Raw genomic sequence first — 19,133 nt, forward strand, 5'->3', positions numbered from 1 at the left:
TGGTGTTAATTTTTTTTTTTTTATTCTTCTGTTGTGTTTTTTAGTTTCCATTTCTACTTTTCTTATCTCGGGCATCTCTCTGTCTAGTTCATTCACATGTAGTTTCACCTCTGACAGTTCTCTCTTGTCACCAAAGCCTTGTCTTCTTACACTGTATTGAAAAGAAAAAGTGTCTTGAACCTTCTTTTGGATCCTGGAGTAGACCGTTGGAGGATGTGTGTTCTCATGGTTCAGCCCTTTCTTTGTGCATTCCAGACTCCATGGTTTGGCAGTATTTTTCCAGGTGTTCTCTTGTTGGATTTTCTTTCCTCTGACCACATCCTGGAATAAAGTGACATCTATTCATCTTCAGTGTTTATCAACAGGCATTTGGGGTTCCCTCTGGACACACTCCAGCTCTTTTCTGGGGGCCACAATCTGTAAGTGGAGGTGAGTAGAGGAAGGGCAGAGAGCCAGCTGGCATATTGCGGAGCCCCCAAATCAGCTTCTGCTGGGCAGCATACTGGTCATCGACCTGACTTTTCTAGTTTTTAGATCCATGGGTCTGTGAGTCTGGGGGTAGGTCCTAAGAGGAATAAATTGACAAGGTCTACACTTGCTCAATTTCTGTCCTCCTCATCCGCCTATAGTATGTTTAGTGTCTTCCTGGGTCCTAGCAATAAGGCTGTCTGCCAGGCTTGGTGAGGTGGTTTTCATCTTCTTTCTTTCTTTCTTTTATTTTATTTTTTATTTATTTGGGAGAGAGCATGAGCAGGGGGAAGGGCAGAGGGAGAGGGAGAAGCAAACTCCCCACTGAGCAGGGAGCCCGATACAGGGCTCAGTCCCAGGCGCCCGATAGATCATGACCTGAGCCAAAGGCAGATGCTTAACCGACTGAGCCACCCAGGGGCCCCTTTTCTCTTTTTCTTTTTTTAAGATTTCATTTTAAGTAATCTCTACACCCAACATGGGGCTCGAACTCATGACCCGGAGATCAAGAGTCACACACTCCACTGACTGAGCCAGACAGGTGCCCCCATCTTTTTTTTTTTTTTTTTTTTTTTTAATTCACAAAACTTTTAGTGTTACGTCAGGGGAGGCTCTTTGAGGGGCTGTCTAGTCTCTTATGGAAAGTCTCCAGAAACAGGTATGTTCCCTCATCCACCCTTAAATTTGTTGGGGTTTTTTTACAAGTAACTTGAGCTACTGTGCTGGCCCCTTTCATGTGCGTGAACTCCTGTGGACTTTACCACAGCCCTGTGAGGAGGTTACGGATACCGTCTCCATTTCCCAGATGAAGAAAGAAGTTGAAGAGCCCACCCAGGATCTCACTGGCCAAATAAGCGGCATGTCAGGATTTGAACGCAGATGTCTGAGTTGTTTCTTTTTAAGATTCTATTTATTTGAGAGGGAGAGCGTGCACTCGTGGGCTGGGGCGAGGGGCAGGGGGAGAGGAAGAGAGTCTCAAGCAGACTCCGAGCTGAGCCTGGAACCGGACGTGGGGCTCGATCTCACGACCCTGAGATCATGACCTGAGCTGGAACCAAGAGTCAGACACTTACCCGTGTCACCCAAGCACCCCAGATGTCTCGAGTTTTTAATACATTTGTCTAGTGTATGCATCGAGCTATAGTAACGTATAGGTAAGGGTGTGGGTACTAGAGCCCACTGACCTGGGCCTGGATCCCACTTCCGCCACGTATGTGCTGAGTGACCTCAGACAGTTTACTTAGTATCTCTGGAGCTGAGGAGGACGGCTAAGGCCGGGGAAGGTAGAATGAACTCCTTGAATATTAAAGACATAATCAACCCATTTCTGTCTCTTATGCCACTGGTTCCTCCCAGGCCTCTCATTGACATCTGAAGATAATTCCCCAAAGTAAGCCTATCCTAGGGTATTATTTTTTTTAGCCATTCCACACCCTTAACTATTTGTGTAATTAATGCCTCTGTTGAATGCCTCTGCTGGCCTGTATACTTCATGGGGTTGGGGACCACACCTGTCTGGCTCTCGCCTATTCACCTGTGTCTAGAAAGGGGGAGGCACTGAGTGCATATTTGGAAGACTAATGCCCTTTCACAAGGAGGTGGACCTTACTGCGTGGGCTGGTCCCTAAGCATATAGCGCCCCGTGCCGTGGAGCCTCCTGTCCCCACAGTCACCCACCACCTTCCCTCCTGCCCCCTCCTGCTTCAGCATCCCTGCTGCTTGGTCTCTCTCTTCCCTGCAAAGGATCCTCTGATGGCTTAGCCAAGAGTGTTCTAATGGGACGTTGGCCCAAAGCCTGTAGGAATGGCAGTGAGCTGTGGAGAAGAGGAGGGGCCAGGACTGAGTGAGGTGGGTAGAAGCAACCAGAGTAAAAGTCAGGGTCTCAAGGAGGTGACTGGGAGCCCAGAGTCAAGGGGATCAGGTTTCTTGAATCATTTCCTGAGAGAATGGCATGTGGTGGGCAGGAGAAAGCAGCACAAGGAGAGTGAGTGTGGGTGGGCCTTCCAATCTGCCGCAGGACCTCAGCCTCTACCCTCCCATCCCACCAGGAGCACACCATCACAGACCAGTACAGGGCATGAGTACTACCAGTGCCCTCTGCTGGTGGGGCCCGTCTCGTGCCCTGGTGACATCCCCAGCTTGGGTTTGGTGGGAGTAACCCAGACTGTAGACTCAGACCCTGCATAGGGCTGGAGAAATCCAGGCTGTCTCCCAGCCCACACTGGGCTGGGAGCTTCAGGTACACAGCATGACATGGAAAAGGGCAGAACCCTCAGAGGTGGCCCCCACTGTGGAGCAGAAGCCTCTGCTCCCTGAAAGTGGGTTTTCTAGGACAGTCCTATGCGGACCCACAGCCTCTCTGTCAAGAAAGAGAGCGATCAAAACAGCTGGGCTTGAAAGCCACAGATAAATTAGTAGTCAGATGTCCTCCTTCTTCCAAAGAGGCCAAGGAGTCTCTCAGTATCTGATTTCAGCAAAATCAGAAAAGAATTTGCTTTACAAAAGTGAAAACCAGTTTGGATCTAGCTGACCCTCTGCAAATCTGTTGCTTGTTTTCCAGAGAATGCAGAGATTGGTAACTGAGGTTTAGAATGTTGTGTTTTGTTACACAGTTTCCATTGAGTAAAGACTAAATCTGGCAGTTTTACCTTTGCCTCAGTTATTTTTTTGTTACACTTAAAGACTAGGTGAAGTGTGGCCACAGATCTGTGAGCACATTAGAGGAAATGGAAAATACTTCGGTGGATGAGGCAGCCATCGTCTGTGAGCTCACTCTCTGGCTGGGATCCTGGTGGCCTCGGACGTCCAGGAAGCCTTTCTGTGCACAGTAGCGAATCTCTGAGCCAGGGTTGGAAAGACAAGCTCGGGAGTGTTTTCCTTGGCACGTGGGCAGCCTCGATTCTACCCAATATGAGGCAGGTTTCGGAGGCTTTCACTGGGGGAATCATCTTGCGTTTCCTTTTGGTGACGTCAGCTGCTCTGGAAGCCCATTGTAACACTCAGAGAAACGCGGGTATTTAGCCTGGAGATACTGGAACACGGGGCCGACCCTCTCGGGGTGGCTGTGGAGTGGGGTGTCCGGTGGCCGAGGCCACCTCTACTGACCAGTGGAATTTCAGTGCCAGACCAGAGAGTCAAGTCGTTTCATATAAAGACCCAATATCCGGACAAGTCATGCCCCAGACATCTTCTGAGCCCCTACTCTGTGCTGGGCTCAGTGCTGGCCCCTGGCGCTTGCAGAGCTGGACAAGACGGGGAGTGTGTGATAAATGCTGTAACGGGAGGAAGGGCAGCGTGCTCCAGGAAGAGCCCCCGGTCGGTTAGCCGGAGGACAAGGCCGAGCGCAGAGGCTTGAGCTTGTCCGGGGAACCACAGAGGCCCACACAGCTGGAGCGTCACATGAGGAGGGCTGGGAGAAGAGACCAGAGGTGCAGATGGGCGCAGGACCCACAAGGCCACAAACACTAGACTTCCCCCTGGGGATGGAAAGCCTTTGGGTAATTTTAAAGTTGGGGAAGGGCATGGTCTGATTAGGTTTTAGAAAGATCATCAGATGCGGGATAGATTGGAGGTGGAGACCAGAAGCAGAGAGAGGAGTCGGGAGATAATGGAGGGTTCACAGTGGCCCAGAGACAAGGTGGGAGGCCGCCTGTACAGGTCAGTGGCGTTTAAATCAAAACCTAAAGACCAAGTCTTCCCCAGTAGCTAAAAATGCTCAGAAAATCATTGTGTAAAATATTACCTCCTTCCTCCCTGCCCCCGAAGTGTTTGCTTTTCTGATGATTGAAAGGAAGAACAGAAAGAAGATAGACCTTGCTCGTTCCTATTTCCGAAAGAAGTACATGGTTATAGCTAAAGTCTTAAAAAATATAAAGTTGTATAAAGCAGGAAATAACCCTAAAATTCCATCCCTAAAGATGGCTACCATTAATAGCTGGGGCAGTAATGCTCTCTCCCTGTCCCTACCTCCGTGTGCCTGTACCTGCATGTGTGAATCCGTACAGTCTACAAAATCATACTTGATTTTTTTTCACTTAAAAACACATTATGGATATCTTTCCCTGGCAGCTCTTAGAAACATATTTTATTCTTTTAATTAGCTGCAATATTTTCCACTGCTTGGATAAAAAAATTTCTGGAAACCATGCAATTTTTCACAATTATAAATGACAATGATGTAATGAATATCCCTGTTTATTTTGGTAATTTGAGGAATATTGCTATAGAATACATGACTAGAAATGGAGCTGCTGGATCCTGGAAAACACATCTTTGAAATTTTTGATAGGTGCTGCCAAATTCCTCTAAAAGTTTCTATCACTTTATACCACAGTCAGCCTTGTACAAGAGACTATTTCCATGCACTCTTGTCAGCACAACGTATCATCAACCTTTTTGACCTTTGCTAGTATAAATAGCCAGAAAAAGAAAGTCTCGTTTTAATTTGTTGCTTCCTTGATCAGTACCGAACCTCGCCATCTTTGGCGCCTTTACTGACTATCTTCTGTAATATTATTTGCCTTTATTGTGGGAGGTCTTTGTGGATCAGAACTAGTGACTGTCTTATAAATGCAAGTATCTTTCCCATCGCACATCCGTCTTTCACCTTCCAGCATGGCACTTTCTCTGATCGTGCATCAGTGTTTCTGCTCAGATGGCGTCCAGAAGAGCAGCGTTTCCTGTCGTGGCTCGACTTTTGGGTCACACTTGAGCCCTCGTATACCCCAAGGTCATAAGAAGATTCTCCTGTATTTTATTCTACTCTTCTTCCCATTTATATCTTAACCCCTAAATCATCTGGAATTTATTCTGTGTTAAGGAATAAACGTCCAGCTTTCTATTTTCTTAAATAGATAATCGTTTGTCCCAATACCATTGATTGACAGGCGGTGTTGATTTAAACTGTACCTTTATCCTCCACTAGCTTTCTGTGTCTGTGTGCGTCCATTGCTGGTCTCCCTACTCCCCACCTTCGGTTTGTCTGATTCTGGAACGGTGCTACACTGCACGGTGACTGTAGGTTCATAGCACGTTTTACAACAAGCTGCTTTTCTCATTCTTCTTTTCAAAAATGTTCTGTTTTCATGTATTTACTCCTCCAGGTAAACTTCAGAATCAATTCCGGGATCACATGAAGTTAATATATTAATTAGGCAATAATCGACATTCTCATGATGTTGATTCTTCCCATCCAAGAATATTATATATGTCCTCATTATTTGCATCTTCTTTCGTATCCTTAAGAGATTTTATTTCATTAGTTTTTATCTTAGTTACCAAAGTGTTACATTCTTATTGTGACAAGTACAATACAGAGCGTGATAGAGACAAAGTTCATATTGGTATGAATTGTGCTTTTATTTCAGTGAAATAGATTTTTCAAAAGATTAATAAGCCCAAGAAATGTGCGTATTTATTTTAATTCATGTTATGTAATTTTTCTATCAAATTAGTTTTCTTTGTATAGATCTTACACATTTCTGTTTACATTAACTCCCAGGGGTTTTATACTTTTGTTTTTACTATACAGGATCTCTCTCTCTCTCTCTATCTCTTTATTTTCTGTTTTCTAGCTGATGATTTTTTTTTGAAGACTTTATTTGAGAGAGAGGGAGAGAGCATGCACATGCAAATGAACAGGGCGGGGAGGGGCAGAGGGAGAGGAAGAAGCAGACTCCTAGTGAGCAGGGAGCCCTAGCCCCACGGGACTTGATCACAGGACCCTGAGATCATGACCTGAGCCAAAGGCAGATGCTTAACCCACTGAGCCACCCAGGTGCTCTGAGCTGATGATTTCTAGTATATAAGAATGCTATTGACTTCTGTATAATTTCTTTGAACTTAGTTATATTATTTAGTACTAATAGTTTTTTAGTTGAATATCCTAGATTGTTTAATTATATAACTAATATAACTATATCACCTGAAAATAATGGCAATATTATTGGTGTCTTTAATGTTTATAACACATTTCTGGGGCTCCTGGGTGGCTTAGTTGGTTGAGCATCCGACTCTTGATTTCAGCTCAGGTCGTGGTATGAGGGTCCTGGGATTAAGCCCCCGTTGGGCTCCACACTTGACACAGTGTCTGCTTGTCCCTCTCCCTCTGCTCCTCCCCCAACTCACGTGTGCTCTCCCTGTCCCTCTCTCTCTCTCAAATGAATAAATAAAATCTTTTAAAAATATATTTATAACACATTTCATTGTCTTTTCTTATCTCATTGGCTCATATATCCAGAATAGTGGTAAATGATAGCAGGACAACTCATTCCTATTAATAGCATTTCATAGTAAGAACATTATTTAATATTTAATATTTTCATGTAAGAACATTGTTTTAATTTTTCTAACATGCATTCTTTATCACATTAAGGAAGTCTGTTCCTAGTTCAGTGCTTTACCAGGGATGGATATTAAAGTTATCAATGGTTTTTTAGCATCTCTCCAGATCCTCTGTTAAGTGTCATTGCACTCTTGTAATAAACCTATTTCCTGTATTATTCTTTAATATACTACTAATTGCTAATATTATTGTAAAATACTGGTGAATTTTGTTTGCTAGTGCTTTATTTGGAATCTGTGGATCTTTATTTATTAATGAGATTGGTCTCTCTTTTTTTAAATCTTTTTAAAGGTTTATTTATTTAGGTAGAGTATGTGGGGGGAGGGGCAGAAAGAGAGGGAGAGAGAATCTCAAGCAGACTCCACGGCCAGTGCAGACCCCAACTCGGGGCTTGATTTCATGACCCTGAGCTCATAACCTGAGCTGAAACCAAGAGTCAGATGCTTAACCGACTGTGCCACCCAAGTGCCCCTGTTCTCTTTGATGCCATTTCTGTCAGGCTCTGGTATAATGGTTATGCTAGAGTCATAAGAACTCCAAATATTTCCGATTTTCTCTATGCTCTGGAACAGTTTAAATAACATCAGTTGTTCTTTTAAGGTTTTATAGATGGGCTCCACAAAGTATTTGGATATTTAATATACTTAATTAGGGTATTTTTTCAATATTATTAATATTTTTTCTTTATTGATAGTTGAAAGTGTTTGCCTCTCCCCAAAACAGTTTTGGGAAGGTAGATTTTCCTGGGAAGCACCCATTTCATCTAGATTTTCAAATATGTTGCCATAAAAATGACACATATTCCTATTTTAACATCTCCTCTATATTTGGAATCATATTCTCTCTCTCTCTCTCTCTCTCATCCCTAACATTATACATCTGTGTTTTCTTTCTGTCTTTTGTTTTTTGTCCATCATACATACCAAAGGATTGTCAACTTCGACTTTTTCAGAGAACCAACTTTGAGCTTTATTTATCACCCTACAGGCCTTACTTTTCTAAATCATTATTTCTGCTTTTGTATTTTAATTGTCTTCTCCCACTTCCTTTTGCTTTGTTTTGTTCTTTTCCTAGTTCTCTGTAATAAACACCAAGTTCATTTCTTTTTTTTTTTTTAACTTTCTTCATTATTCACATAAGCATTTGTAGCTCTGGATTTTTCTCTGCATAGAATTTTGTAGCTTTAACTGTATCCTGTGTGTAGACAGTTTTTGATTTTAGCTTCAATCTCTTCTTTCATCTCTGAATTATTTGTATGTTTTTTTTTTCTTACCCAAATGATTCATTTTTAAAATTTGTTTTTACCTCCCGGGGCAGAGGAAGGAATGGAATTGCTCCAGACTTACCAGAACCACATGGATTATGAGTATGGGAGGTACAGTTTCCCCCAAAGGAGAAGTCAGGGCTGTTTCCAAAAGAATTGGGATAGATATTAGGCAGACACAGCTGCCAGTTTCTTCTCCACTGCCAGTAGAATTGTTGAAGGATTCCATGAGATAGTACGTGTGATTTACTTTGCACCGTGTCCAGTACGAAACAATAATAATAATAACCAGATTAATACCTTCCCCTCACACCCCTTCTTAACTGCTCATCAGAACACTGGCATTTGCTTTCCGGTCCCATAGCTCCCTAGAGAGCATGAGCAAACAGTAGGTTACCCCACTGCATCTGTGTGGATTACCAGGTAATCCCCGTGGCATGGAAGGATCTGTGATTGTGTCCTCATTTCACCTCAGGAAGCCAGGAGGAGAATTGGCTCCCCCGGACCCCAGGACTCTGTGCAGGCTGCAGAGCCTTGCCCACGTGCCCCTGTGATTCATTAGCCTCAACACCAAGAAATAAATGAGGCCATGTGCTCAACTAAGAAACATGGTCTCTGACCACCTGCCATGTGACTGCCTGGGTCTGCCCCCTTTCTGCAGACCTGGGCAACAGTGCTCTCAGCGTCGGTGAGCTTCTAGTACATCTCACATAAGGACTCTGCTTAAGGGAGGGTTTGCCGTGAAGGCTGTGCTTTGCGTGATTGATACGAATCAGCGGGCACTGGGTGAAAGTCAGTCTCCTGCCTCTGACGGGGAGCCTGAGCTGTCTGCTGACATCTCCTCCTGCAGGACGTGGAAGTGCTTTGTGCTCTCTTAAAAAAAAAAAAAAAAAAAAAACCAACAAAACCCTAATGAGCTGCTGCTTTGTTATTTCATTTGGAATTTATCAAGACAGTTTATGTGATCAAACCACACAAGTATAGTTCTGGGTGCCAGCACTCCTCATTTCTGAAGTTCGAAAGTGATCGTTTCAAGGCAGAGCAGGAGAACATGGAAAAAAGGCTCTCATCTCAAGTCCTAAAGGCAAGGGAGAGAGCGAAAGGAAAGTGTCAGATGGAACTGTGGCATATTTTTATGCTGTGGAGGGTTTTTTCCCCTCAACACAGCAGAATTTTCCTTATTAAATAGATAGCTGTGTGAGAAAAACCAAAACCAGCCTCGGGATGGAAGTGAGGCGGGCGGCGATGGGAGGAACAAGAGAGCAGTGAGTTTCTGGGCGGCGGCGGAGCCCGGGTGCCGGCCGCGGCTCTGGCTCCGGGAGGTGGAGGGCGCCCAGCTTCGGGCGGGCTCCTCGCCACGGACCATGGGTGTCCCTCAGCTTAAGAGAAGGTGTCTGTTCAGGAGAGCACCTCCTTCGTCAGCCTGGCGCTCCCTCCTGGGGGCCGGGGCGCCTTGTGGACACCCCTGGTGGGGGGCCCACATTCACCGGCAGGAAGAAGGTTTGGCCCTATGCCCCTGAGGGCATCCAGAGCCGAGAGCCGGCTGAGGGCTGGCCGCGCCCGGCCCCGGGGCTGTCTGCCCCACCGTGGCAGTCTGGTTGGCCCTTGTGTCACAGCCACAGGGTGACACCAAGCCCTGTGTGGGGTGCGGAAGGAGGGGGCAGAGCAGAAATATGTTCTGGGGAGCTGTCCATCTCAGAGGAGGTCCAGTCTGCAGGTGGGCAAGCCACGGGGGCAGATGGCAGCTGCCAGAGGCATCCTCTGGGAATGGGGGCAGGCCACAGCGTGGGCGGCTGGGACCCTCGTCCCTGTGCCGGCCAAGGACTCCCAGTCCCCAGCCCTGAGCATGGCTCTCTGTCCCCAGTTTTTGGAGTTAGGCCTGAATTCAAATCCTGATGCCCCCGCCTGCGAGCTATATGACCTTAGACAAGTCACTTTTCCTTTCTGAGCTTTCATTTCCTCATCTGGGAGAGTGAGTACCTTCAGTGCCGGTCGCCGTGAGGGTGCGGTGGTACGGGCAAGGCCGGCCTTTCCTGCCACAGAGCATGGCTGACACCAGTGCAGCTGTTTCCCGCCACGCGTCTGCACCTCTCAGCCTAGCCCTGGACTCTGGCGTGGCTCAGCCCTGTGGCAGCCAGGGCCGGTGGCTGGTCCAATTACTGTCCATCTTAACGAGGCCATTAACACAGCCTCGTCTGCTGCAGGAACTGTATTAGTGGGACAGGAGCTGAGGCATCCCAGCTGTGCTGTCCCCGTCCAGACAGAATCTCCCAGCACTGGCCTGCCTGGGGTGGGCGGCCACCACGTGGTCGGCATCTGGGCGCCATCCACAGTTATGGCAAACCCAGACGGGTGCATCCCTCCCATGGGCGGCCCGACGTTCTTCCGAGTGGGGCCTGGCCGTGGAGGCAGTTTCAGGCTCCGCTTCTTGGGCACCTCAGTGGTCCAGGCCCCGGGCCAGGAGACTCCTCAGGACCACCTTCATTACCCCCCAGTCCCAGTCAAGAAACTGAGGCCCTGGGAGGTGAAAAGGACTTGCCTGAGGCCACCCAGCTGGTGAGTGGCAAGGCCAGGGTTCCAAGTCTCCCAGCGCCAAGCCCCACGCTCTCCCACTGACGCCGCTGCTGCCTGTCATGTGGCAGAGCTGGCAGGGCCTTCAGGCCTGGGTGGGCCCAGTGACGACGGGACTGGGGATAGATAGACCACGCTGAGTGCCAGGGAGGCAGAGGGGAGGAGATGGAAGATGTGGCCGGGAGGGGCGGCTGCAGTGGGGTGGTGAGCCTTCGCGGGGAGTGTTGATCCCACAGGGAGAAGTAGGCAGGGAGAGCCATAGCCTGGGTACCTCCGGGTCCAGCTGTGCCCCCTTCTTGCCTCACTGGCTGCAGGGCACCAGAAGATCTGACTGGGGTAAACCAAGGCCTGACAACACAGCAGGACAGACCTATGTTCAAATCCTGCCTTGGCCATTTCTCCCGCTGCGTGGCCTCAGACAGGTTGAAGCAACTCTCTTGGCTTCTGTTTCTTCTTCTGTAAAAATAGAGGTAAAACCTCCCTGGCAGCTGTGTTATTGTTATTATTGTTATGATCCCATAATCTGGGCAAAGCTCTTAGTTTAGGACCTGGTACATAGTAAGTGCTTGGTTTTGTTGTTATTATTTACTTAAATACTAAATTAATTTTACTAAAAATTAAATTTTAGGGTGAAGGGGGTGGGAGATACAAGCATCCGGTTATGGAATGAATAAGTCACAGGAATAAAAGGCCCAGCATGAGGGATATAGTCGATGATACTGTGCTAGCGTCGTGTGGTGACTGATGGCAGCTGCACTTGCGGTGAGCAGGGCATGACGTATAAACCTGGGAGTCGCTATGTTGTACACCTGAAACTAATGTAACATTGTGTGTCCGCTACACTTCACATTAAGAAAGTGATTAAAAAAATAAAATAAATACTAAATTCTAAATACCTTTATGAAAATATTCTTTCTTTCTTTTACTCTTATCATCACTTGACTCTCAGTGTCTGTGTCTTCAGCTACAAAACGAGGGTAGTAATGCACTTTTGAAGTGCTTACAAGAAGTTGTTGCACGGCTCACATAAAATCTGCCTTTTCCATGCATCCTTCACTCAGCTAATGTTTACCAGGCAGCTCCTGCGTGGTCTCTTCCAGCTGCCGGGGACTGAGTTCTGGAGCACGACCCACTTCCTGCTCTGATGAGTCTCAAGTCTGATGAGGGAGTCAGACGTTAAATACATGAATGATACAAAGAAGTATCGTGTTGCCCTTGTGAGCACTAGCTGTATGTGGGGCTCGAGAACGGTGCTGGCACGGACAAGTGGGAGGTGACTCTGCTTATGATTTTATTACAGTTTAGGCTTTTAAATATTTCCACTGCTAATAACAGTGCTGAAAAGATTTCCCTGGATTTGCACAGTATTAACTGTAAAAGATTTGCTCCCTTTAGGGCGGTTTTTGTTGTGGGGCTGAAAGGATGTTTAGATAGAGTCTCTGTCCAGGCATTAGCAAGGCCCAGGTTGCTAGGAACAGGCCTTTTTTGGGGAGCACCCCCCCCAATTCTCAGTGGGTCACAGTGTACTCTCAGGCCCTGGGGAGTAGACAGGTGTTGGAGTCTGCGTATTTTGTGGAGGGGTAATGAACACTCTGACAGTGGAATTAGTTCTGCTGGAGTAGTGAGCTCCCTGTGCTCCCTGGGGTGCAAGTGAGCACCAGGGGGCTGGAAATGGTGTGCCACCCCTTAGAAGGAGAGCCTCTCCTGGCTTCCCGCTGCATAACCAGGGACCCGAGAAGAAGCAAAGGGGCCAGCTTCAGTCCTCCCAGGGCAGCACAGAGCAAGCCTTCCAGGCTGAGGGTGTTATTTGAGAAAAGCCAACTCCCCATGTGTTTCTGAGGGCCAGTGAGTGGGTCGGAACACAGGCGCTGGAGCCAGACAGACCTGGGCTCCAATCCCACACACCCACTGTGAGGCCTAGATAGGTTTCTTAATCTCTCTGAGCTTTCGTTTTCTCCTCCACACTCAGGGGTTGATGGCAGGGTCACATGGGTAAAGAGGGAAGTTCCCAGCTTGTGGAGCTTCCAGAAGCCCCCGTTCTCCAGCCCCCTTCCCTTATCCTGCTCCCCAGCATCTCTGCTTCTGGCTGAGCCTTCGTTCTGCCACTCAGTCGGCTCGGTTCCAATCTGCACGGGGTTTGCAGCTAGAACAGAGGTGCCACGTGTCCCCTGTCCCAGTCACCTCATGCTCAGCCCCAGAGGTTCCTTTTTGTTGTGGCTGAAGCAGTAATGGGATTTTCAGGATTGCCTCTGCTGAATCCTTGGAGAGGTAACTGAATTACATTTTTAAGAAGGGAGAGGAGAAACAAGATCCGAGGAGAGAATCCATCTGTGGATTTCAACCCACCAAACTTGGAGCTTCCACAAGGGAAATTATTTCTAATTATTAAAATTTTGGAAACATGGTGCCACTAGAAAGAAAGGAAGTAGAAATGGCTCCAATTAGAAGTGCTAGCATATGTTTCTGTGATTTAATGGTTTCCCGTAACAATGTGTAGTTATTTTTAAAGCAGACGAATGACTCATGGTATCCAGCACCAGCGGTCCCCTGTGATGGCAGGAAGTTTGTGCTCTGGGGAGGCAGGCTTGAGTTCGACTCCCACCTCCATCATTTACCAGCTGTGTGGCTTGGAACATGTTTTGCATCCCTTCTGCATTTCCTCTTCCTCCTGTATAAAATGAGTTGTTGTAAGGATTAATGAGATAATGCATGTATGAGTCAGTGCAGTGCTAGTCCCTCCATGCAAAAAACCCCACAACTTTTATGTTAAATACCTGCTTAAGAGTATTTGTCATAATTCTTAGTAGTTTAATAAACTTTTAAGGCTATCAATTTTCCTCTGAGTACCACTTTGGTCAAATCTCATACATTTTGATACATAGTGTTCTTACCAATGTTATCTTCAAATAGTTTTTCGTTTTACATTTTTTGCTTTTTCTTTGACCTAAGAGATGCTTGTGAGTGTATGTATGTTTTCTTTTTTAAAAAATTTTTAAAAATTAACATGTAATGTATTATTTGCACCAGGGATACAGGTCTGTGAATCATCAGGCTTATACACTTCACAGCACTCACCATAACACATAGCCTCCCCAATGTCCATAACCCAACCACCCCATCCCTACCCCCTTCCCCCCGTCCCAGCAACCCTCAGTTTGTTTTGTGAGATTAAGAATCTCTTATGGTTTGTCTCCCTCCCGATCCCATCTTGTTTCATTTTTTCCTTCCCTACCCCCCAAACCCCTCACTTTGCCTCTCAAATTCTTCATATCAGGGAGATCATATGATAAGTCTTTCTCTAATTGTGTATGTGTGTTTTCTAATCAGTTAGAATTCTTTCTATATTTTTTGCTAAGTCCTAGGTGTAATATAGTAAGGTCAAAGAATGTGGGTAATACAGCATTTACTTTTTGGTACTTACTGAGCATTTCTTTATGGTCTAATATATAACCAGTTTTTGTAAGTATTCGATGGATATTTGAAAAGGGATATTTTCATTTATATAACACCAAGCTTGTTAGTTTCATTACTCAGTATTCATATATGCACAGGTATGTACATATATCTGTATATGTGTGTATTTTTTTGTAGGTAGACATGCACGCACACAGCTGCATACATGTGAGCATGCAGAAGTGCATGCACACGTACGCACACACATTCTGGGAGAGACATGCCAAAGGCTCCTTCTATGATTGTGGTTTCGTTGAACTCACTTCATTTCCGGCAGTTTTTTGCTTTGTGTATTTTGATACAGTGTTGCTTTGTGCGTAGAAATTTGATCCTCTTAATCAGCTGTGCTTTTCATTAGTATCGGTCCTCCTCTTTGCCTTGTGCAGTGTTTTCTGCCTTGAGTTCTGCTTTATATTGTTCCTCCTGCTCGGCTCACCAGTATCGTAGATGTAGTGGCAGTCCTCATGGAGGGCTGCTGGAATGGCATCCCATCCGTTGTCCATGCACACCTGTGGAGAGCCAGGGGTGTGTATCATGCTGCACATGCAGTCCTCCTCTCCCATCGCTGGCCGAATCCCAGTTGGGCTGATGCCAGGAGGCTGTGCTGAGGCTCACCACTGGCAGGTCGTAGCCATGTTTTCCTGTCATGCATTACTTTCTTACTAAGCGCCCTCAAGAAAATTCTCTATCTAGCCTTAATTCTTTGTACCAAGGACTGTTGCTTTTTAAAAATTTCTTCTTTTGTCTCTTAGTTAATTTATGATTTTGGGGTGTGTGTATGTGTGTATGTGTGTGTATGTGTGTAGATAGAAAAATAGACACATAGCTAAGTGAATAAGTAGAAAAGTGAATTCAGTCCAAAGGGGCATTGTCCTGGATATGACATCTTAGATCTATCCAATGCCATCAATTGGTGAAAAATACAAGTATCTGTCCCTTTCATGTCCTGTTATTTTTCAGTTGGATTACAGGTAAAAACCCTTGTAGCTGGAGAGTGTATGAACTAAAAATGCTAAAGTCTTGCCAGCACGCATTTTGGTCACACAGATGCCTGATTGCAGTGGAGCAGTCTATGTGAGAAATTAGTAGTCGGGATTGGAGGTGAGGTCAGAATAGTATCTCAGTTTTCCATAAGTCACACTTTATACCTTCTAGTACAGTAGTGCTGTTTTGTGCTATCTTGTTCTGATTCAGGATGAATGCCCACCATTACTAAATACCTTCTTTAATTTCAGGGATCTATCTTCTGGATTTAATCTACATTGATTCTGCGTATCCTGCCTCAGGCAGCATCATGGAAAACGAACAAAGATCCAATCAGATGAACAATATTCTCCGAATAATCGCTGATTTACAAGTTTCCTGCAGCTACGGTTAGTACCCTGCTTGCTGGAATTGTAAAATCTTACATCACTGAAATTGGGATTCAGCACCTGATCAGTGAGAAAGCTCTAGAAAATTCTACAAAGCTCTTCATTTTAGTATCTTGAGCATCTAACATGTGCTGGACCCTTTACCCACAGGCTTGATCCTCAAAGACTGTGAAAACTAGTTGTTCCCATCTCTCTGTTACAGACAAAGAGACTGAGGCTCAAAATAGTTCAGTTGCTTGTCTGAGATCATGCATCTGGGGAGTGGGGGTGCCCAGGTCTTTCTGGCTCCCAGGTCATTCATCCATGAAGAGCTTTGTGGGCAGCCTCTGGGCATCTCTCCTCCGAGAGGTTTCAGAGACCTGGGTCCCTCTGTGTTGTTCCACCACGTCCCATGTCCTCTGGGTCCTCTAGTGGACTCTACATCCGACTGGCAGATGCAGGAGGAGAAGGAATCATACAAGAGTAGGGTTTATGGACCAGATTTGTACATGGTGCTCATCAGTTCTGCTGGGGCGGGGCAGGGCTAGGAAATATATTCTAGCTGTGGGCCTAGCAGAAAAAGGGAGACGACTTGGTACAAACTGGCCAGGCTCTGCTTCACATGACCGGATCCAAATGTGACCGGTTGTCAGAGATGAAGTAGAGGAAGATGAAGTAGAGAAGCCAGAACGCTAGATGGGCCGTCCATGCGGATGTCGATTACACCCAGGATGACGGTAGACTCTGGGGTGTGGAACACACCTGTGAGCCAGGTGTCCAGGTTCCCCAGGAAGGGGCAAGAATGACCAGGGCGCCAGTCGGGAGGAGTCAGCCGTGAAGAGGGGTATTGGGTGGTGGAACTGCAGGATTGTGCCTCTGCGGGCAGGGTTTTCATAATTGGTGGAGGAATAAAAGTTTGGAAGCGGCAAAGGGGGACAGGAAGGAAAGCAACCCCACCTACAGTACACAGGGCGTGAGAAAACTAACAGCCTCCATTTGGGACGGCCACAGGGAAGCCGGGGTGGGGTTCTGTGGGGCGGCTTGCTGAAGCAAAAGCTCCCGTCCAAACCCCTCCACAGGCACTTCCAGATCAGCTGTCCTGGCTGGAGGAGCAGCGAGGGGTCCAGACTCCCCGTACAGTCCTCTCCTGCGCAGGCCCTCTCCGTTCACAAGTGCATCAGCACCGGCTGTCCCGCCGGCCTGCACGCTGATTACACACACAGCTTTGGGGTCGGACAGACTCGGGCTCAAATCTCAGCTCTGCCTCCTGAAAAGTCACTCCCTCCTCTCTAAGTGCGAGGTTTTCTCATCGGCAGGGCGGAGATATAAGGCGTGCAGAGCCCTCGGCACATTCCCACATTTCACTAGAGCTCAGGGATTCTTCGTACGACTGTCACCCGCATTGACCTACACCTTCTCAGACGTCATCAGCTTCGTGAAGCAGGTGTCATTAGCCCCAGGACAAGAGCACTGAGGCTCTAGAGAAGCAGAACGACCTGTTCCAAACTTTGCAGCCAAGGGACAGAGCCATCAGGGGCTCCTCACAGCAGCTGGACGCCCGTCCCCGAGAGTGGGAAGCCCTCCCCACCCCCTTTCTCCTCCTTCATGGCCTCCTTGCTGCCTCCTCTACCTCTTCCCTCAAGCTGTTCTGTCCCACCCCAGAGGAATGGCAGAGAGGACCCTGGAGGATTTTCGAACGCCTTGGAGTGCGGTGACCGTGAAGGACTGCGGAGGGCACCTGGGAAAAAGGGGGGTTGCGACGTGGCAGAGGCATCCAGTGAAGGGGTTAAAACCTGGCTCGGCCACGTCTCGATGATCTGATCTTTGCCAGTTGCCGCGGTTGCCACAGTTTCTTTCTCTGTGCAATGGGCATAGTATTTCCCCCAAATGAGGCAGATGTGACAGTTAAAGCAGATGCCTTCTGGAAACCACCTGGTACCTAGCTTGGCACAGAATAGGTGCCCAGGCGTCTAGGCCCCAGGAGGGAGCAGCTCCAGCCCGTGGGCCAGACTCGCAAGCTGTGCTGGGACCGGGGTCGGACCTCTGCCCCGGGCTGATGGGGTTTGTCGGTTCATCTCGAGTTCTTGTCACACAGGGGGTTGGGAGGCTTCCCAGCTGCCCCAGGGCACACCTGTGTTAGGGGACAGACACCAGCTCTGGTCTGTTCTAGAGCCCAGCCAAGGACCGGTGGTGACTTTGGGGTATGTGGGGTCGGGGAGGAGGCGCCCTCCTTGAGCACAGCGTGCACCAGCGATTCCTACACTTGCCATGCAGCGGTGGGGAGATACTGACACTGTGGGTTCTGTTGTGTCCTGCAGATCACCTCACCACCCTGCCCCACGTGCAGAAGTACCTGAAGTCCGTGCGCTACATCGAGGAGCTCCAGAAGTTTGTGGAAGATGACAACTACAAGTGAGTGGCCGTCCTCGCGCGGCCCCTTGGGAGCCGTGAGCGGCCGCCTGCAGGGCATGTGACCCAGCACGCGCGAGCACTGTGGCCCCAGCCGCCCAGGTCCTGTAGATCTGAGGAAATTGTTCTGTCTGCTTCTCAGCCTGGCTTTCCCACGTTGCATGGGTAGCACGAACGTGGACTCCACGGCTGCATGTGACGCAGGCTTTGTGCCCGGGTCCTCACAAGTGACTCCGCCTCCACCGCTGCTCATAGCGCTGAGCGGAAGGGCAGCTCTCTAGCCATGCTCCAGGCTGACAGTTCTCCGGGAGCCTGTTTCAGGGACGAGGCGGCTCCCTGTGGCCCCGGCGTTCTGCAGGACTGTCGCCGTCCGGCACTGGCTGCGGCCTCATCTGCATCCCATGCAGCCCTTTGGCGTTGACTCTGTTCCCACGAAGACCCCCGTGGGCTCTTTGTCCTCATCTTCCCCTCACCCTGCTGTGGCTTTCAGCTGGTTCTTCATTTGTGGTACCTGGGAATTTACCCAGTATTTCCATGTGTTCAGAGGGAAAAGGAAGATTTTTCAGATCAACTCTGTCTGCCACATTGATCAGAGTTCCTCTTGGCTCATTTTGAGTTTGAGGCCAGCTAAGAGTCTCAGTACTTTCCGTATGACCTGATATCGAGGCAGATCTCAGCCATCTTGTAACTGGTCATTTCCCCCAAATGTCAACTTTATGTGTATTCTTTCAAATCTCGTCTTATTGGCTGCTTCCGGGGTCCATGTTCCTTTGAGTCCCATTATCCAATATATATATTTTTTATCTCTTCCAGCTTTGTATGGAAAATTTGACCAGTTTGATTACTTGGTCTTCATCAAAACACTGAAAATTGTAGGGAACTGTGGCCACTAGTGACACCCCCGGTCACTCCTGATGCTCCACATCTGGCCACGTCTGTAGTCATGGTTCTCTGCCCTCGCTGTGAATCAGAGTCACCTGCAAAGCTTGATAACCACCCATATGTTCATGGTGGAGCCTGAGCATTTGTATTTTTTCAAAGCTCCCTGGGTGGTTCTAATAAGTAGCCGTCTCTGGGAGCATGGACATAAAGTCTTTAGTTGTTATTGTATAATATTTTGTTAGAGCAGAGTATCATATGAAATTGTGATCTATTGCATAACAGTAACAACAACAGACGAAGGCCAGAGATTACCACTGAAATTATGTTTGCCACAAATTAAGCTCATTTTACTTACAAAGCATTTGCTGTTCCTGAAAAGAGTACCCCAGAG

At 47.5% G+C, this 19,133-nt stretch overlaps 1 protein-coding gene across 5 annotated transcripts in view; it reads left to right on the plus strand.

The window, feature by feature from the left end:
* The window catches only part of RALGPS1 (Ral GEF with PH domain and SH3 binding motif 1), a 269,662-nt gene that overhangs the window by 205,348 nt on the left and 45,181 nt on the right, over nucleotides 1-19,133 (plus strand). For all 5 annotated transcript variants that reach the window (XM_080820441.1, XM_080820440.1, XM_080820442.1 and 2 more), the window contains 2 exons: nucleotides 15,335-15,472; nucleotides 17,770-17,863. In XM_080820441.1, coding sequence (XP_080676567.1) covers nucleotides 15,335-15,472; nucleotides 17,770-17,863 — 232 coding nt within the window. The remainder of the gene's footprint in view (nucleotides 1-15,334; nucleotides 15,473-17,769; nucleotides 17,864-19,133) is intronic.

Source organism: Martes martes (assembly GCF_963455335.1).
Source record: "Martes martes genome assembly, chromosome: 12".
Classification (NCBI taxonomy): Eukaryota; Metazoa; Chordata; class Mammalia; order Carnivora; family Mustelidae; genus Martes; species Martes martes.